The following is a 20,643-nucleotide window of genomic DNA, read 5'->3' as shown; positions in this document are numbered from 1 at the left end:
AATTTATATATATATAAAAATTTGTTCGATTATATGGTTTTTTTTATGTGAGGCCATATTTTAATTATTTGCCTCAGGCCTTCAAAATGTCAGGACCGGCCCTGCTTTAACTTCTCTCCACACACAGAGTAGGTGAATCCTACTAGTATATATATATATATATAGCATGTTATTTATCAAAATATCAGTCAGAATTTAAGATGCGTACTGAACATTTGAACTCTACATGTACATTATTTGATATTAAAATTTAGTGAACGAAGTTTGATAAACTCGGCATTATTTTTTCTCAAAAAAAAAAAAAAAAAGGCATTATTTTGTTGATATTTCCAGGTGATCGACTGGACTAACTCCATATTGGAAGCATCGACTACGATATGTCCTCCTCCTACCAGGCGATCTATCCTATGCCGATACCGAGCAACCCCTTTGGGACTCATTCGGCCGCATTGTCGAACCCTTGGCAAGCCGCCGCCCCTGGATGGTCACAGAAGGCAACCACCAAATCGAACGCCTTCCCGTTGACTCCCCGGCCGATTTCATAGCCTTCAATGCTAGGTGGGCAATGCCGTACAAAGAGAGCGGCTCCACCTCAAACTTGTATTACTCTTTCGAAGTTGCTGGGACTCACATCATCATGCTTGGGTCCTATGCCGAGTACCACTCCGAGTCGGAGCAGTACTCGTGGCTTGTAGCCGATTTGGCAAAGATTGATAGAAAGAGAACGCCGTGGGTTGTTGTGGTATTGCATGCACCGTGGTATAATACTAACACTGCTCATCAGGGTGATGAAGAGGGCATGAGGGTTGCTATGGAAGAGTTGCTGTATAAGGCACGGGTTGATTTGGTTTATTCTGGACATGTTCATGCCTATGAACGGTTTGTAACCATGTTCATGCCTATGAACGGTTTGTAAGTTAGATTAATTATGATTCCTTCATGACTAACTAACGCTCATGATTAGTGTTGTATAATATGGTTCATTACTTGTACAATATATTATTAACTTCTGCTTTGGTTCTTATATGCAGACTAGGGTATACAACAATGAGTCAGACCCTTGTGGTCCGGTGCATGTAACCATCGGCGACGGTGGAAACCGAGAAGGACTGCCATCACCGTAAGTATTCTCTTCAATTTAGTTGAATGTTTTTTCCAAATAAAAACAAATATACGTATAAACGTAGTTTTAAATACAAATACATATTAACGCACAATTTATTTATTAGCAGGAGTGTAATACCCGGTTGTTTTCTTTGATCAAAGCAAAAAAAAAACTTAATTATGGCATTGCTTTACTTTCCATGTTTTAAGGCTTTACCTTTCATGATTTTGTCTGCTTGAGAGTGATTAAGTGAACTACCGACACCAGCAAAGGCTCTCTCTCTCTCTCTCTCTCTCTCTCTCTCTCTCCCGAAACCAGCAACCAAAACAGAGCATTCCTTCTCCAAGCTGGTTCTCGCTCCACAGGACATCAATTGACCCCAGACCACGTCCCACGCCTTCGCCTCTTCCTTGCGCAGCTGCCGATGGTAGCCTTTCGCCGGTTCTTGAACCGTACACGACGGTGGAACACGAGGCCGGTTTGAGCTCGTTTTGGTTCCAAGCTTGATATCTCAAGCTACCGGCCATCAATCCTCACCAAACTTCATCCACGAGCTCGCCTCAACTTTCTGAACAAGCACCAAGAAGGACCAGACCTGGGTAGAACAATTTCACGTTCATCGGAGTTCGACTGGTTTAGATCGAAAAACAACCCTTCGATCCGTGTATCTCGAGTTACAGACCACCTCTTCCTGTGATTCTTGGCTTAGTGAGTTCGCCTTGAGTTTCTGAACAATTTTCCAGAAGAGATAGAGGCCTGAGGTTGCATTTTTTACGTCGAACTAGGAGCTCGCCGGTTTCTGGGTTTTTCCGGCCAACCCGACTGGTTCGAGGTAATTTATATCCCTTCCGGTCATTTTCAGCTTACATGGTAGTTATGAAAGTTGTTAAGCATGATGAGAGGAAGAAGAGCAGCCCAGACCCGACACCATTGGCGGTGGTTGGCGGCGGCTCTGCCACTAACTCCGGCGGCCATTTCCGGCCACCTGCGGGGGTCAAAAATATGATTTATGTACATTTTTAGATTCTACATTTCAATACGATCTTGTCGATATATCATACGCAATTTTTGGATATCGTATGATTAAGTTATGAATTTTTACGTTTCGATCGATTTCGATCGTTCGAGATGGGATATGTGAAGATCAGACCGTCTGATGAACTGGTAGTTTTAATATGTTGATCGTATAACTGTCCCGATGACTTTGTGTGGTCACGGGCGAAGATCCGACCGTTGGATCTTCATATAATTGTGAAATGGTGATTTGGAAGGACGATTCAGGAAGATCCGACCGTTGGATCTTCGTGATAATTTTGGAGGATGACTTTAAGGGCGATCCGTGAGGATCTGACCGTTGATCATCATTTAATTAGAATCCGACCGTTAGATCTTCGTTTATTTTATCTTATGAGTTATTGGCTAAATTCAAGTCACATTTGATTAGGTGTTTGACGGTTTGGTTTGACGGACGATTTGTGATTCATATTCCGAGCTGTTAAGAAGACGCAGCGGGATTAGAGGTGAGTAAACCTCACGTGGTTCATATTACGAACCAAGGACATTTAATTAATTTATTTTGTCGTAATTGTGTGAAAATATTTATTCCATAAATATTTGTTTTAAAATCATATGGACTTGATCAACTACGGTCCATAGGTAAGTAAAATGATTTTAACTATACAAATGAATTTCACGATTTCTATGCTTACACTTTAGTTGGTATTAATAGGCATTCCTGTGTGAATGTCTATGTATGTATATATATTATTTACGTGAAATAATATGTGTTGTTGGAGTTGTGAAATAATATGTATTGTTGAAATTGTGAAATAATATGTACTGTTGGAGTTGTGTTGAGTTTATTGTTGAAAAGCAACATATTGTGAGAGGTATTGAATTTATTGTTGAGAAACAATATATTGAGAGAGGTGTTGAGTCTTATTGTTGAGGAACAATAAATTGTATTGATCTGTGGAGATCAATAGGTCACGGGGTGACCATGGCATACTATTAGTGAACCACGCTCTTGTACCGGGCTGGTGGTTACTAATAGCATTAAATCGTGAACCACGCGCGCCGGGCTGGTGGTTGCGATCAGTTAGAGCTCTAGTCTGTCTGCCAAATGTTGAGTGACCTTATGAGGGTAACGGGGAGTGACTCATAAGTGTATATATATCTATATGAGAGTGAGAAAGTGAAGTGGTTTTGTGGTGGTCGTTGTGATTGTGATGTTCCTACATTTCTATACTTGAGTTAAAGGAAATGTATTTTAATAAATCAACAGTTCTTTCTTGTTTACTCATACGAGCTGTCAAAAGCTTACCGGGTTTGGTGTTGTTGCAATCCCGGTACATTATTCAAATTGTGTAGCGGGTACTACTACAGGTTAAGAGAATCAGGATGGAGATCGAGCTGCGTAGAGTGGCTGCAATTGTGACAATCTAAATTACTTTGTGAGGTGTGTTATGCTCATTTAGAGCTTTACAATATTGCTTGTGAGAGTGAATTGTAATAATGAACTCGAGGTTTCGAGATTTGGAGTTTGTGTATCATGTGCTGAGGTTGCTTTGAGAAAAAAATTCAGAACGTTTATTTGATTAAGTGGTTTAATTCATGTTTCGGATTTGAATTTATTATTCAAAATTCGGGACGTGACAAGGAGAGTAGTTGTACATGTACTAACAAGCATGAAATGACCTTTTTTTTTTTTCTTAGTTATGGCTCCAGAATGATAATTGGATATAATCCACTAGTGGTGTTATGATTAATCAATTGGTAAGTGTATGCATAATATGTAGGTTCCTACACCCCGCTTCACCTCTCTCCTTGTACAGAGAACCAAGTTTCGAACACGGATCAGGATAGTGAATGAAACTCTTTGTAAAAGACGAAGTCTGGCTACAAAGTTTGATCTCCCCTAAAACATGCTCCAAATCTGTGGACCAGGAAGTTCCATCGTCATCTAAGGATGAGTAGTAAGCACAAAGAAACTATGCATGTGATGGTTCTAAGTTTGATCTACTTACGTCTCATGTGTTACAATCCTTCTATCTTAAGAATGTCATAGCGGACTTCTCAATTTTCGTTTTTGTTGATTGTTGTTTTTTCTAGTTAGCTAATTTTCTTTATTTTAATGTTTTTGTTGGGAGGTTTTAGTTTTGGTCCCCTTTAACATGAAGCTAATAAATGAAAAGGTTAAGTGTGTGGAGTACGTCATTGGGCATATGAAAGATCAGAATTCCATAGCTGATTTTGACACTTTTTTTTTTTTTTTTTTTGATCGGGTTAGTTGTTAGTAACTCACACACCCATGCAGTGGTATCCCAGCGCCAGGACACCTGCACCGACATTGCGGTGAAAGCCTGACAAAGCCAGACTAATCCACTGCACCGCAGACGCACGAACCCAAAGGGTCCCTCAAATCTGCTGGCCACGGGATAATCTGATTTTGACACTTAATAATCTTCTCCATTTTAGACTTTTGACGAAATTACTATATCTTTGCTTATGTCATTGTGGAGCTATTGGGCTTATAACACTTAATCTACATCAACAAAGTTACTCGAAGTCGACAAAGATGATTGTTATTTAACTAGCTATAAATTGCAGATAACTAATAATATTACAACTAAGAAAGTACAGCAATTAACTTATAAGTCGACATTTCATTTACAAAATAATCAGTTAAGCACTAATGTTACTAAACTAAATAATAATGTTCTAAAAATAATTAGGCGGTAGGCGGGTGGTGGGCGGTGGGGAAGGGCTTAGCGACTAGGCGGATTTTTACTTTATTAAACAAAATATAAAAAAGTGTCAAATTAAATTAATAAACTATATTCAGTATTATAATCAATTCGAAAATATGGAAAAGAAGAAAAAAAAAGTTAAACACCTAATATTGTATTAGTATTTGACCCAAAAAAAATATTCTGCACATTTTTTTTTAAACCTAGCCCACCTAGACGTCACCCACACTAATAAAGGCGGCTGGCCACCACATAGCGCCTAGGTTGCCGCCTAGGAAAACTTCTAGAACAGTGAGTTAATCAAACTACACCTCTTATTAGGGCTAAAGTCTGTTTAGTCCCTGTATTATGTCTCTCTCATCGTTTCAGTCCCTGACATTCCAATTTAATCTGAAAAGTCCCTGAGGTCTCAATTTCCGTCTAATAGGTCCTTTCCGCGGGAAATTAGGAATTGGCATTGGGTGAAATGTCCAATATACCCCTCAGTTATTTCTTTTTTCTTTTTTTTTCCTTTTTAATTTATTTTTTTCCTTTTTTTCTTTTTCCTTTTTAATTTGTTTTTTTTTTCTTTTTTCTTTTTCCTTTTTTTATTTTTATTTTTTCCTTTTTCCTTTTTCCATTTTAATTTCTTTTTTTTTCTTTTTTCTTTTTCCTTTTTAATTTTTTTTTCTTTTTCCTTTTTTTTTCTTTTTTTTCCTTTTTCCATTTTAATTTTTTTTTCTTTTTCCTTTTTAATTTCTTTTTTCTTTTTCCTTTTATTTTTCTTTTTTTCCTTTTTCCTTTTTAATTTCTTTTTTCTTTTTTCCTTTTTTTTTCTTTTTTCTTTTTCCTTTTTAATGACCATCGTATTCTGCTGCATCAGTAGCGTCACGTCGGCGAACCAATCCAGATCGACCCGAAACCCCAATTCTTGTTCTCCACGCCAGCGGCCATTTTTCTTTTCCATCACTATTCTTCTTCTTCACTTCTGATTTTTGTCAACTTGGCCATCAAAAACCACCATTTCAACCAAACCCAAAATCCAAATCACCATTTTGAGCAAGACCCAAAAACCTCAGAGTTTGAAAAAATGGTAGTTTTCAGTAAAAAGTTAAAAAAATGGTAATTTTCAGTGAAAAGTTTCCAAATTGAGGCTTGATGTGGAGAGAGAAAGTGGGATTTGAGTGGGAGAGAGAGAAGTAGGCTGTGAAAACAAGAGGGGAGTGGTTTAGCGGCGAATTTCCGAGCTGATTGGGAAACAGATGGGTTGTGGAGTTTGATCAGAATGGGATTGGTGGGTTGAGGAAGTAGAAAGTAGGCAAAACGAAAAAGAAAAAAGAACTTAAAAAGGAACAAGAAAAAAAGAAGAAATAGTAAAAAAGAAATTAAAAAGGAAAAAAAGAAATTAAAAAGCAAAAAAGAAATGAAAAAGAAAAAAGAAAAAGGGATAATGATAAAAAAGGTCATTTTGAAGTGCCTTATTATAATTCAAACAGCACAAATGTCCCGATGATAATTAAGGTCACCTGTTCACGTTCTACCACTGTACTTCAATTTAATTACAAAACTGCCACCGTCAGTTTTCTCTTGCGGTTTGTGAGAGGTAGACTAAAACGGCACTATTGTTTCGTCTTCTCCACATTACTTCGGAAATTCAAACCTAAAAAAACCGCTCAAACCTACTCCGAAATAGAGAAATATTAATCTCCGGCGGCCACATTCTTAGACACATACCTTCTCCGACGACTGTTTTGCTCAACGGTGAAGCAGCGCCGACTCTGAAAAGTACTTCACAGAAAAAGCCCCAAATTTTAGGGATTTGAAGAATTGCAGAACTCGAATCGTCTACCTCGACCGGGTAATCTTTCAGCCTCGATTCTCAGAAACTTCTCTTACTTAATTTCGAGTCATTGATATAGTATTTAGTTTTGGAATTATAAGTCGAATATGATATAATTATTTCTGCATTTGATTCTGAAACAAAACAATTCGATTCCAAGTTTTGGTTTGAGTGAAGATTTAAAGCTTTTTTGAGTGGAGATGATCAATGACTGTCTTCAAATTTTAGTTTGATGCTGTAACATAGCCAGTGACATAGGCTACTGATTGGGTATCATTTGATTTTGGAGGGGCTCTGTTTCCATTTTGGTCTGATTTGATACAGAGACATGGACAGTAACATAACAATTTATATGGAGATAATGACTGTGTGTCATGCTGTTTAGGCTTTAGGCTTTACTTGAATGGAAATTCTGCTAGTGCAAATACATATTTTATAGGCTCAGATAATGAAACTGGCCAGGTCGCTAGACAAGTCAAAGGCCAGATAAGTCACTGGAAAAGGCCAACTCATTGGCAACGTGTGTTAAACTCCTGTCAATGATCATGTAACTGGCCATGTAACTTACAATGTATGTAACTGGCCATGTAACTTACAATGCATGTAACTGATCATGTAACTGACGTTGTAACTTACAACATATGTAACTGGCCAAGTAACTGATCATGTAACTGACGTTGTCATTGACATGAGCTGTAACTGACCATGTAACTGATCATGTAACTTACAATATATGTATCTGGCCAAGTAACTGACTACGTAACTGATTATGTAACTGCAAACTCAATGCTAACCTTCTTATTTTTTCAACAGAATTTAAACATCAGAAATGGCAAGAACAAAAAGAAAACAAAGGGAACCAAGCGATGATGACGAAGACTACCAAGAGGTGGAATCAGAAGATGAAGAACACGATCGAACGATACACAGAAAGAAGAATTCGAAGAAGAGCTTGAAGAAATAAAAAAAAGGAGACAGGAAGAAACAAAAGAAGAAGAAGAAGAAGAACCATCACTGAAGAAAATTCTCAAGAAGAGCTTGAAATCAAAAAAAAAAAAAACAGGAAGAAACAGAAGAAGAAGAAAAAGTAGAACAATCACCAAACAAGGGTTCCTCTTTGGTGCTATTTCAAAAAACTGAAGTAGCACCAAAGAGGAAGAGAAATGTGAAACCAGGACATGTGCAGTACAGGTGCACATTAATAAGTTTCTTGAACACAATTAAAGATAATAAGAAGAATCTCAGTGCAAGAACATTAGATTTGCTCAGGCAGTCACCATTTGGAAATATTGTCGATGCATTCCATGGTGGCTACATAGAGGAGAAGTCAGCCAAGAAATCTGATGATTTCATTACACTCCTCCTGCAGGCCTACGACCATGAAACTGACCTCTTCTTCTTTGGAAAGAAGAAATTCAGGATCTCGACAAGAGATATTTCAAAGATCCTAGGAATGCCAGAAAAAGGTGACTTGGTCCCAAAGACTTCTGAGGGTGCATATCAGTCCGACTTTGTCCAGCAGTTTTTTTCAAACACAGCGAGAATTAACAAGAAAGCCGTGGAGAAAGCTCTGCAAGATGCGCTGAAAGACAATCTAACAACAGAGGATGGGATTGAGAAGAAGGACAAAAATGTGGCAAGATTAATCTTGCTGGACTTGTCCATCAAGTTTCTGTTCCCAAATGCAGGAGGAACAATTTCATGGGACTACGTCAAAGCCTGCGAAAATTTGGATAAGATCGGATCTTATGACTGGGCAAGGGAAGTTGGAAGCTTCTTAAAAAAGTCTATAAAGACTTTGAAAAAGAAAAAGGAGTCAAGCAGCCCATATGGTAATACGGGGGGTTGCGTTCTGATAATACTGGTAAGTTACTGTCAGACTGAAATGTAACTGGTCAAGTCACTGATCAAGACAAACTGCATGTCATTCGTCAAGTCACTATGACTAATTTTTTTTTGTTTTTTGTGCAAGCAGTATTGGTTCTGTCAAAAGACTGGAAAAATCAAGCCAATATCTGGAAGGGAGAACGAAGATCATGGGATGAGAAAATGGGACATCCAGAAGCTGATACAGAATTGGACAAGTTTTAACAGCTTGAAAAAACTAGAGGTATTTTCTTCTCTGTCAAAGTAGTTGTCACTGGCCAAGTAACTATCTTGGTTAAAAGTCACCGATTAAGTCACTATCACACTGCATGTCAATGGCCAATTCACACTTCATGTCACTGGCCTTCATAACTGTTGTAAACATGTCATTGCTCATGTCACATAGCATGTCACCGACATATTGAATATGTTTCTTTCAGAAAATCTTTGAAAACCTGAAGGAGGATAGAGAGGAATCAGAATCCGAGGAAGAGGAGAATAGATCAGATGAAGCAAAGACAGTTCCGGAAGGAGAGGAAAAAGGAACTGATGATCAGAATCATGTATCACTTCCGAAAGGAGGAAGTGATACATGATTTGACGATTAAGGTGGATGACGAGGAACAAACAGAAAAAAAACGAAATTGAAGTGATAGATTGGCAAAAACGACAACTGTACAACCTACTTGACAGCCCAACTAAAAGCAAATTAGAGAAGTACTGGAACAAGGCAGAACAAAGGTAATGTTTCATGTTACAGCTCACAAGATAGTGACTTAACTTGCCATGTAGCTGTCTGAGTCACTGGACAAGTCACTGTCCAGATCATGGCAATTGCCATGTAGCTGGCCTAGTCACTGGTCAAGTCACTGTCCAGATCATGGCAATTGCCATGTAGCTGGCCAAGTCACTGTCCAGATCATGGCAATTGCCATGTAGCTGGCTAAGTCACTGATCAAGTCACTGTCCAGATCATGGCAATTGCCATGTAGCTGGCCAAGTCACTGTCCAGATCATTGGCAAGTGAAAAGTAACTGGCTAAGTCACAGGACTAACAACGTTCTATGTTATGCAGCGTATTATTCTGGGAGGGAAAAGAGCCTGGAAGCGAAATCACAAGGGCAGATGTCAAAATGTTCATAAGCGATCAATCAATAGCAAACAACTGGATTGATTGCTATGAGGAAATGTTGAAGGATGAACTGCAAAACGAAAGTTCACAAAGTTTGGGAAGATCTGCTTTTATGCATAGCATGTGTTGGGTAAGTATGACGAGCACTTTCTCATAAACATTGAATCCTTATCTCTCATTCTTTGTTTATTTATAACTCGTTCTATGTATTTCTTTCTTTCTTTTTTTAAATAGTATTCGACAATACATTTAACTGTGAGAAACCTCCATCAATACTTGTGTGAGCCGCTGTTCCAAAACATGGGAAAATGCAGCATGCTTTTCTTCCCAATTACCCATAATGAAGAATTTCACCACACGCTCTTGGTCTTTGACAAAGACATACCGCAATGGCTGCATTTTGATTCAATGAAACCAAGAAGAGCAGGAACAGGGGAGTGCTTTAAAAGTATAAAAAAATTGGTAAGAAACTTCTTACTGACCATGTAACTATCACTCACTAATCTGTTAAAAACTACAGGTTGAAATGGTCGAGCTGTGGATGAGAGCAATGAAAGATCAAGCAGATTATATGCTGCAGCAAGGCTGCCGAATGAAATTTGACAAGAGTCAAAGCACTCACACAAAATTAAAGATGGTTGAAAGTATTTTGAGCGATGACGAAATAAGAACAATAAGCTGGATAAAGGAAAATTATGATGGTGGAAGGATCCCTTTGAACCATGCCAGAATCTGCCCCCAACAAGACCAAGGATCGTAAGTCTATATTCAAAAACTTAAAATGATAACTTTACTGTTACTAAGTTGGTCAAAATCATTAACTTGAAATTTTTAATTGTCAACAGATTAGATTGCGGACCTTTTGTAATGTATTACATGGACAGAATGGCAAAAGAGGAGAAGATGCCAAACAAAGTCACCAAAGCTCAGATGATGAAGTTCAAAGCTCAAATATTCAAAAAATTTGCAGAACATAAGCAGAGCTGGAACTCAGCAAATTAAGAATTTTAGAAATTTGTTTGTTTAGTTTAGAATTTCAGAAATTTGTTGTTTAGTTCAGACTATGACTTGTATGGATCTTTTTATTCAAGATTAATGCATCTTCTGAATTCATAGGGCAAGTCACTGACTATGTAAATATGAAGGCCGCATATAATTGAAAGTGTCATTGTTAAATTCACTACTGCCCATTATGTAACTGCTTAAGTCACTGGCCAAGTAAAAAGAAAACTGAATGTCATTGGCCAAGTCACTAGGCAAGTTACTGTAAAACTCAAGTAACTGACCAAGTCACTGATAATGTAGCTGACCATGTAACTAAGCATGTAGCTGAATATGTAACTGGACAAAAAACATTAAAACTATAAGTCACTAGAGAAGTCACAGCCAAAATGATATTCCTATTTCAGTTTGCAGCGTGCCGCTGCCAATTAATAAACCAAAGTTGTTGTAGCTACTTCATTTTTTAATTTTCATTAATATTTGCAGCGTGCCGCTGCACCGCTGCCAATTAATAAACCAAAGTTGTTGTAGCTACTTCATTTTTTAATTTTCATTAATATTTGCAGCGTTCCGCTGCCAATGACCAAATCTATATGCAGTGATCCAACTACAAGTCATAGAACAAGTCACTGACAAGATAACTAAAAACTAATGTCAATGGACAAGTCAATTAGTTTACAAATGGTTATGTCACTGTACATGTAACTATTAAAAACCTGTAGACACAAAGAATACTGAAGGATTTATAAAAGAAGAAAGCAGATACACTGTCTCATAGTCAAAAAAAAAATTCCAATGAGTAAGCACCTTACAAGCACTTCTTATCATTTATTGAAAAAAATGAAAAATCAAAACAAAATTTCAAACTGTATTGGAGTCACTTGCTATGTCACTTGCCATGTCAGTGTTAAAGGCATGTAGGCAGAATTGAACCTATATCGGAGCTGTACAACTCTTTCTGTTGTGACCATCACATTTTCCACACCTACCACACTTGATCACCCTGGTTTTCTCGCTCCTTTTTCTGAACCTCTTCTTTCTAGGCCTTCCCGGTGGTCTTCTAGTCAAAGGCGGCTGCAAGATCACCGCATCTCTACCAAAATCATGCACTTGCTTCGAAATAGAGGGAAGAGGATTAATTGGGAAAGAATAAGTTTCTCGATATTTATCCACCTTGTACAGCTCATTGACATACAAATACGGGGAAGAACCATGTTGTTGGATCACTACAAGTGCATGGGAACATGGGAAGCCATACAGCTGCCATTCTCCATACGAACAAAACCGAGTTTCCAAATTTACCATGCTATTGTACTTCTGGCAGTGAACTTCATACACATAGGTATCAGACCTGCTCACTCTCCAATGCCTTCCGACTTCCAAATTGTCCTTCAGCTTCTTTTCAATCACTGGGCACAACTCAGACAACCATTCATGAGCATCCTGCTTCCGAGCAGCAATTGAAGCCATGGACTTCACTCTAATGCCATCATTAATATCAAGAATAGGAAGGCTCTTCAAAGGCAACACCCAATTATTGAAAGACTCAGCCAAGTTATTTGTCATTTCACCAAATCTTTCGCCATTAAAGTAAGCCATACACCAGTTCTCCTTGGGAAGATCCTCCAGAAATTGAGCAACTATGTCACCGCCTTCACTCCTCAAGATTTCCATGTTGAACTCATACATCTCCGGTGTGCGAGAATAAGCACAACACATAAACAAGTAAGGAATCCAATCCTTGAGGTAAGATCCAGCTGGAAATTTGTCAGAAAGGTTAGACATCAGGTGTCTAAAACAAAACCCATGTGGATTATTAGGAAACACTCTAGGGAAAGCACTAACAAGCCCAACATGACGATCAGAAATGAATGTCACCCTCCTCATAGGGTGTTTTGCAAACTCTTCAGCCAAAACCTCAAGAAAAAATCTCCAATTACTCTCATTTTCAGAATCCACAATAGCATAAGCAACTAGATACAAGCCTGAACAGAAAAACAAAATAATGTCACTGCCATGTAACTGTTAATGTCACTGACCATGTCGCTGACATAACTGCAAATTACTTGACAGTGACATGTCATTCAAATCACAGAACATTTAGGTCATTGGACATGTAACTGTCAATGAACATGTAAGTCACCATGTCAGTAGCTATGTAACTAACCATGTCACTTACATTACAAAAAAAAAAAAACAAGACATGGCAGCAAATAGAAAACAAGAAAAATAAAAAACTACAAGTAATGAAGGAGATTCAACCTTGATTGGCATCCTTTGCCGATGCAGCAATAATCTGCCCCTTGTACTTGTTGGTAATGAATGTAGCATCAATGAAAAGAATAGGTCTACAAGATTGAAAACCCTTCATCCATGCACCATAGCTCACAAACATACGCTGAAACCTGTGTGTTTCTCGATGAAACTCAACCACTATCCTAGAGTCGGGGTTTGACTTCATAACAGACTCACTGAACCAAAGTAGCTGAGCATAAGACTCAGCTTCATCACCATGTAGGGCTGTTTTTGCCAACTCCGTACCATACCAAACTGTACGATAAGCAACATCCAAACCATAATCACTCTTGATCTCATCAGCTATATCAATTGGCTTTTTGTTTGGATTGGCACGAATCTTATCAAGCACAATAGACTTGACAACCTTGGATCCCATCATCTTACTCTTCTGCAAACGAATCACACCATGACAAGTGTGAACATTAACCAACCTTTTAATCATAAAGAAACCATTAGCCCTACATAAATAAGCCTTCACCAGCCAATTGCAGCCTTGAGAATGTTTCTTAGAACACTGAGCAATAACACGAACCTTGTCATTTCTAACAAACTCATATGAAAAGTCAATTTCTATAGCATACTTACGCAGCTTATCCCTAAACTCAACAACCCCACCCTCAAACTTTTGGCCTTCAGAATGAATATAACTCTCCCAACCTTTCGTCATATAACTCTTCGGTGCCTCTGCCCTATAACACCCCAAATAATCATTCTCCTCAAGCATGGTACTAGAATCCTCACACACTGTATTACTCACCACACTTTCACTAATAGAAGGCAAATCAGTCACAAACACTTCAACAAAATCAGAATTGTAACGAACCAAATTCCTAAAAATCATTCTCATATCAACTTCACTCTCTAGAAAACATGAAGTAGAATCCGGAGGAATAATGTACCTCAACATGAAATTGCCTTGAATAAAATCCGGAAAACGAGAGCGTATGGAATTGCATAGGTCAACAAACGACCAATTATGCAACAATGGAACTGTCGCTGCTTCACCAGAATAAATAAACTTGACAACATAGCTAGTATCCATAACAACTGCACAAGAATAAAACAAATCACTATCCATGTCACTACTAAGGAAATCAACAGAATCAACACAAACAAGTCACTGCCAAAGTAACTGTTAATGCCTGAACAGAAGAACAACATCATACTCGCAAAATAAATGATAATTCCTGAACAAAACAGCAGTATTAAAAATGTAACTGGCCATGTCACTGATAAAAAAATCACAGTATAGAACAAATATAGTACAGCAATAGCACAAAACATCATCAACAATTCAACATAGCACTGAGTTCGACGAAGGAGAAGAAAACAGTAATCCAAAACGAACAATTCAACAATTTAACACAAACAACAAAAATACACTACAAAATCCAAAACGAACAAATTCACAGAGAGAAGGCTTACCGATCAAATCAGAGAAAACCAGAGAGAGGAAGAAATAGAGAGACTGTAACTAAGCACTGAGTCAACGAAGAAGAAGAACACAATAACGTGATCAAGACAAACACCGACGAAGCCAGAGATCCAGAAAAAGAGAAAAGACCTGAGGAATCTCCAAAACCACTTTCAGATCGTCGCAGAGGCACAAAGAGAAATCGGAAGCTTCCGACGGAGAGGGCAGCGAAGAAAGAATCTCGGAAAGAGATCTCCGATCAAATCGAATCGGAAGCTTTCTGATCAAAGGAGAGAGAAAATTTGAGCTCCACGATTTTGAAATGGAAGGTTATAAAGGTTTATTACCTTAGGGGCAGAATCGGAATGATAAAAATTAAAAACTGACTTTTTTTAACATGACCTCATTATTCATAAGGACTAAACTAATATTAATAACAATTTACAATGGACCTTCTTATCAAGTGGGAAACTAGGTGACCTTATTATCATTTCACTCTCTAAAGTGACCTTTTCCATCATTTCCCTAAAGAAAAAAGGAAAAAAGAAATTAAAAAGGAAGAAGAAAAAAATGAAAAAAAGAAATTAAAAAGGAAAAAGAAAAAAGAAAAAAAAAGAAATTAAAATGGAAAAAGGAAAAAAATAAAAATAAAAAAAGGAAAAATGAAATTAAAAAGGAAAAAGAAAAAAGAAAAAAAAGAAATTAAAAAGGAAAAAAATAAATTAAAAAGAAAAAAAAAGAAAAAACTGAGGGGTATATTGGACATTTCACCCAAGACCAATTCCTAATTTCCCACAGAAAGGACCTATTAGACGGAAATTGAGACCTCATGAACTTTTCAGATTAAATTAGAATGTCAGGGACTGAAACGATGAGAGAGACACAGTACAGGGACTAAACAGACTTTAGCCCTTATTATTATTATCTTCCATCAATCTGCCTTATTTAATGTTGGAGAATCTCAACATACAGTAGCAGCACAATTGTACCGATGTCAATTATTGGAACAATAATGTTCCGATTCAGGCATCCAAAACCTTGTTATTTGACATTGTAAACTCTGATTGCTCTAGAAGTATTTCTATTTAAAGCTCTCTTCTTTTCAAAAAAAAAAAAAAAAAATACATATAGTAGCAGCAGCTTGCTGATTCTAATATAGGCGCCTGCAGAGGGTGAGTCCATCTCCGGCGGAAAGAAGAACTGATTCAATACGGGGATCTGCGGCTAGGAAGCTGTTCAGTTTCTTCACATGACGGCTGATTTCCCTGAAGCATTCAGCCACTTCCTCCTCAGGTTCTGCTACTGAGCCAAACCACAGAGTGTTGTCATAAGCTATTATTCCTCCAACCTTGACAAGCTTCATTAGCAGCTCATGATATTTGATGTAGTTGTTCTTATCAGCATCCACAAACGCAAAATCAAAGCTGCCTTCTTCCTTTCCCTGCATACATGTTAAACGTTACTTGATTATTTATTTACACGTACGCCAAAACGGTAGATGGTCGATTCATTCGACTCGGAGCAATACATATATAATTAAAAACATAAACATAAACCAACGAGGCAAGAATCGCGCTGACCAAAGGTACTACCTCTGGCCGCTCTAGCTAATTGAATCGGTGAATATGTGTGAATTCTTGGTCTTAAGAGACGTGTAAATTTCTTAATTAAGGTCGTCATAGCAGTAGTTAATGAATGAAGCTGAAGTTCCATAGCTTAGGACTATAATCACGTACAGATTAAAAAACTTACACGGTTAATCAGATCACTTAGGAATAACAAGGCTTTTGATTGATAGAAGTCAATCTTATGCTCCACCCCGGCCTTTCTGATGAATGGCAATCCAACCTCGTACGCTTCTTTATCCGGATCGATTGCTATTATCTGAAAAAGTGAAACTCGATGTTTTACGTTGGTCTTAGCAATCTAAATTTCTAACTAGGTAACTAATATTATCCAATATAATTTAATTTATGAAGACCTAAAAATTGGTGACGTTAAAACAAATTGCGTACTTTGCCATCAGCAGGAAGTGCAAGAGCAGTAGTGAGAAGAGAATAGCCAGTGAATACCCCTATCTCCAATGTCTTCTTCGCATTCATGATCTTCAGAAGCATGGAGATAAGCAGACCTTCATCAACAGGCACATTCATAATACACCTGTGTACAAAATGTGATTATATTGCTTTTTTAAGTTATTTTGTTTTCTTTACCATATATTGATTTGATTAACAATCAAATAACATAACGTATATATGCATAATCAAATCAAATATCTGTAATATAATCACAAATATTCAACCTACAGCTGCTCATATTTCTTGACCGTCGCTTCCCTAAGTTGCTTCAATTGCTCGTGTTCTCTCGGGTAGCAGCTGGTTTCCAGGATGTACTGCATGTCATACAAAAAATTAAGGCCATGTAATTATTTTTATGATGCTACCAATCTTCTTCGTAACTCTTAGATACTGAATATGATAAGATATAACTAATTAAGAAGCTTATGAATATATGCAAAATCAAAAAGATCGAGAGTGGTAAAATGAAGATTAACGTACCTTGAGAATGGCATGGCTTCGGAGCAAGGTCTTGTTTTCTAAGACCAGATGATCGAACTTCTCTTCTTTCGTAGCTGCTGCCATGATATCTGAACAAATTACTATTGCAAATTAGAACCAGCGATGATCGATCGTCTATATATAAGTGAAGAAGCTAGTGAGAAATTAAATATGCACATATAGTTTATTTATCGGAATGCTAATAGTTGAGTAGAATTATCAAAAAGGCTAGCTACCTCTGTGACAGGTTATAAAAGACTTAGCCCACTATTTTTAAAAGGCAGCACGCAGCAGCTACTTATGACTTTACACACGATATTTAAACCCAAGGATCATGAGAAAAATGTACCTAACAACTTTGGTAACAAGTTTAAGGATTTTTCGCCCTTTAATTAATGACCAAACCTACAATCAACGGTTTCCCAAAACATTTTTGATTCTAGACAACAGTGTAACTCCCCACCCCACCCCACCTCACCCTACTCTGATGTTAATGAGATTTGAACTCATGACCTCCACGGTGTTAGTTAAGCTGGCTAACTAACAAACCATGACTCACCAACACGGATTCCCAAAACATGGTAGGTGCAAAATGCAATGCAGGCCCAACATCATGTGACTTTTTGTTTTTGTCATATTTTCATTTAATAATGCAATTTTTATCCAAATTTTTTTTAATCAAATTTTTATCCAAAACTCAAGTAAAATTTCTATTGATGATATTCCATATTTCCTCAATATTTTCATTAAAAAATTTATTTTTCAAAATATCGATATTTTCACGTCATCTTAATATTTTTTTTTATCTTGCTCATAGAACTTCTACAAACAACTGCGAAAGAAGAGATATTAGAACCAAGGTTTTAAATTTCTCCGAAACTGCCGAAATTTCCGTCGAAATTTCCGTAATTTTGAAGTACCGAAACGAAATTCATATGCTATATCATTTCCGTCAGAAGTTTCCCGAAATTTTCCGAAATTTTCCGTACATTTCCACGAAATTTTTAATTTCCGAAATATCTACACACACAATATATATTTAAAAATTCACACCGAAATTTTGTCCGAAATTTCTCTAAAATTTCTGTTAAATTTTTTTGTCACCTACAATGAATTTTTACTTCACACTTATGAAATTTTGATTTTTTTATTTATTTTTTTTGCAATTAAGTTGAATACAACAAAAAACTTTTTTGTTTTTATCTGCTACAAAGTTGAATGCTCCAACCATAACATGATTTCCTTTTTGCTTCGTCTCAAATATTGTATGCTTTCATACACTGTAACATCATATTAGGTAATTCCACAATATCCGATATATGGATTGCATGTGGAAAGGGAACAACACGTACACATACAATAACCATGTGATGAAGTACGAAAATCATTTCCAAAATTCATGTACTTGGGAGCAGTATTGTATGATACTAAATGAAAGCGGTTCAACCAGCTAGATCGAACCACATCGTAGTAGCTTTTATATTCCTTTTGTTGTACTCATTCATTTTCATTCACGAGGTTTTGGTTTTACGTGCCCCGCCCCACCCCCTTGTAATTTTCTAATTATTAAAAAAAGTAAATCATATTTACATTATCAATATACAACACATTATCAATACACATAGATAAAAACACTAGTTTAGCAATCTCGTCCATATAAAATATCATAATTCTATTATAAATGTATAATTTTAGAGATGTTACATTGTAAATAAGTTTATTATAGGTTAGTTTAGTCTATGTAAAAGTTTCATTCAAAAATATCATTTTATAAATGCAATTAATTTGATTTCTTTATTTTTAACCGAAATTTCCACCGAAATCGAAACTTTCTCCGAAATTTCCTTAAATTTGAAGTACCGAAATCGAAACCGAAACCGAAATTTGAAACCTTGATTAGAACCAAAAACTAATTAAAGAAGGTGACTCATGATCAACAGATTCTGCGACGTCCCTAATTAACCCATGAACGGATTATTTTGACGAGTCTTAACCTTCTCCGAGCCTATCAATTATGCATGAATCCTACATTAATTAACTGGGGCATGCATCAAATGGGCTATGTTAGAAGAATTTTGGCAAGTTCTAGTAAGCAAACAGAGTTACAGAGGAACAATCATATATTGGGGATTCAACCCCTCAGCCATATATCATTTTGGGTAGCGTGCCCCGACCCGAGGACCTGAAGGCTAGGGGGAAGGAGATAGAGAAAAGGCATGATATTAGATTATTAGGCTATTAGCTTTACTGCGATATCAGAAACATCATCCCCCATTGCGGACCAGTCCACCTGAAAAGTTGTATTGAACTAATTTCTTCTCTTCAAGTCTTTGGTTTAATTAGTAAAAGATATGTATGGTTTAATTTTTATTAGGACCTCAAAATTTATTTTTATTAAGACTTTTTATCTCTTTACGTCCATGCATCTTTTTTCTCTTCAAACAACAAATTTAAATCTCCCTTAAATTACTAACAATCTAACTAGACCTGTAAATGGACCGGATTTGGATCGGATCGACCTAAATCCAAATCCGTTTACTTAAAAAAAAATTCGATCCAAACCCGCTCCGTTAACCCGGCGGATCGTTGATAGCTCGATCCAAATCCGTATCCGCCGGGTTAACGGATACCCGATCCGCTAATCCGACCCGTTATAATTTCAAATATTTTAAAATTTTAAATAGTAATATTAAATTTATATCATGATACCTCATAAGATATTAATAAAATATTAAAACAACATGAAAAGTATCACCAAAAGTAGAATTATATTATCAAAATTCTTAATGCTTCTTGGAATCTTGGGTGATAGACTGTCCCTTAGATTTCTGCAAAAAAATTGTATTAGAAATTCTTCATATTTTATATTTTAAAAAAATAATAATATATTAATAAAAAATAATATTTTATTATTACAAAAACGGGCCGGATCATTAACGGATCGGATCGACCTAGATCCGTATTTGATCCGTTAAATAAACGGGTTAACGGATTCGGATCATTAACGGATCAACGGATCAAAACTTTCGATCCAAACCCGTCCAATAGTCACGGATATGGAGCGGGTCCGGATCAAAATCCGATCCATTTACAGGTCTAAATCTAACATGAGACTTCATATAATTTATATACAAAAATATAGAAACTTTGTAATACATTAAAATTCACTTGAGGTAAATTTACACACAATAATTTCACTCATTAATTTTTCTTTACAAATATTCTTTCTTAGTTTCTTTTTGGCTGATCCTCCATTTTTGTTCAACCTCCATGACTTTAAATTTCGAATGCAAAATTATTAATTTACTGTAAACCCAGTTCAAGATGTTCCTAATGCAAAATTTTTGCGGTGAACGTACATGCATGCTTCTGCAGAAATGTCATCTTTTTTTTTTCTTAATTATGTGCCTAGGGTGTGAATCAAAATGTCTATTTAATCAACTACATTCATGCGGATAAATGTTAGTAACTCAGTACAGTTTTTCTTGGGTTGATTGCATCCCTAATGTGTCAGTGTTCTATATATTAAGAACTTTAAAGTTGAGTATTCTCTTCAATAAATATTACTCTTTCTATTTATTTTTTTTTAATAAACTTTCAAGTACTTATGTCCGTCACTTGTTTAGCACCTTTGAATTTGAAAAGTGATCGTTTCATTAATTAGATGAAGATATGAAAAAGGTTTATGTCGTTTATAAAT

At 36.6% G+C, this 20,643-nt stretch overlaps 3 protein-coding genes across 3 annotated transcripts; 1 reads left to right on the top strand and 2 right to left on the bottom strand.

The window, feature by feature from the left end:
* Window positions 1-443: 443 nt before the first annotated feature.
* LOC133712464 (purple acid phosphatase 22-like) lies at window positions 444-4,184 on the top strand. Its single transcript, XM_062138570.1, has 3 exons — window positions 444-879; window positions 1,032-1,120; window positions 3,904-4,184. The coding sequence occupies exons 1-2, from the start codon at window positions 482-484 to the stop codon at window positions 1,078-1,080; spliced, it is 447 nt and encodes a 148-aa protein (XP_061994554.1). The 5' UTR covers window positions 444-481; the 3' UTR covers window positions 1,081-1,120; window positions 3,904-4,184.
* An 8,711-nt stretch (window positions 4,185-12,895) lies between these two features.
* Window positions 12,896-14,494, bottom strand: LOC133712646 (uncharacterized). Its single transcript, XM_062138756.1, has 2 exons — window positions 14,397-14,494; window positions 12,896-14,018 (listed from the first exon to the last, which is right to left on the bottom strand). Exon 2 carries the CDS (start codon window positions 14,011-14,013, stop codon window positions 12,931-12,933), a length of 1,083 nt encoding a protein of 360 aa, XP_061994740.1. The 5' UTR covers window positions 14,014-14,018; window positions 14,397-14,494; the 3' UTR covers window positions 12,896-12,930.
* Window positions 14,495-15,287: 793 nt separating this feature from the next.
* On the bottom strand, window positions 15,288-17,222 carry LOC133710827 (flavonoid 3',5'-methyltransferase-like). The gene is made up of 6 exons (XM_062136969.1): window positions 17,180-17,222; window positions 16,944-17,032; window positions 16,692-16,777; window positions 16,401-16,545; window positions 16,138-16,269; window positions 15,288-15,826 (listed from the first exon to the last, which is right to left on the bottom strand). Exons 2-6 carry the CDS (start codon window positions 17,025-17,027, stop codon window positions 15,536-15,538), a joined length of 738 nt encoding a protein of 245 aa, XP_061992953.1. The 5' UTR covers window positions 17,028-17,032; window positions 17,180-17,222; the 3' UTR covers window positions 15,288-15,535.
* Between the last annotated feature and the right edge of the window lie 3,421 nt (window positions 17,223-20,643).

Source organism: Rosa rugosa, chromosome 5 (assembly GCF_958449725.1).
Source record: "Rosa rugosa chromosome 5, drRosRugo1.1, whole genome shotgun sequence".
NCBI classification, from domain to species: domain Eukaryota; kingdom Viridiplantae; phylum Streptophyta; class Magnoliopsida; order Rosales; family Rosaceae; genus Rosa; species Rosa rugosa.
Note: the sequence above shows the minus strand (reverse complement) of the source record. Positions and strands in the feature narration are given on the sequence as shown.

What these genes read in the sequence shown, in the direction of transcription:
- LOC133712464 (XM_062138570.1), top strand. Translation starts at nt 482, where the DNA reads ATGGTCACAGAAGGCAACCACCAAATCGAACGCCTTCCCGTTGACTCC. An exon ending in CATGTTCATGCCTATGAACG is followed by an intron (nt 880 to 1,031) that starts GTTTGTAACCAT and finishes TCTTATATGCAG; the next exon opens with ACTAGGGTATACAACAATGA.
- LOC133712646 (XM_062138756.1), bottom strand. Translation starts at nt 14,013, where the DNA reads ATGGATACTAGCTATGTTGTCAAGTTTATTTATTCTGGTGAAGCAGCG.
- LOC133710827 (XM_062136969.1), bottom strand. Translation starts at nt 17,027, where the DNA reads ATGGCAGCAGCTACGAAAGAAGAGAAGTTCGATCATCTGGTCTTAGAA. An exon ending in GAAGCCATGCCATTCTCAAG is followed by an intron (nt 16,778 to 16,943) that starts GTACGTTAATCT and finishes TATGACATGCAG; the next exon opens with TACATCCTGGAAACCAGCTG. An exon ending in CACTTCCTGCTGATGGCAAA is followed by an intron (nt 16,270 to 16,400) that starts GTACGCAATTTG and finishes TCACTTTTTCAG; the next exon opens with ATAATAGCAATCGATCCGGA.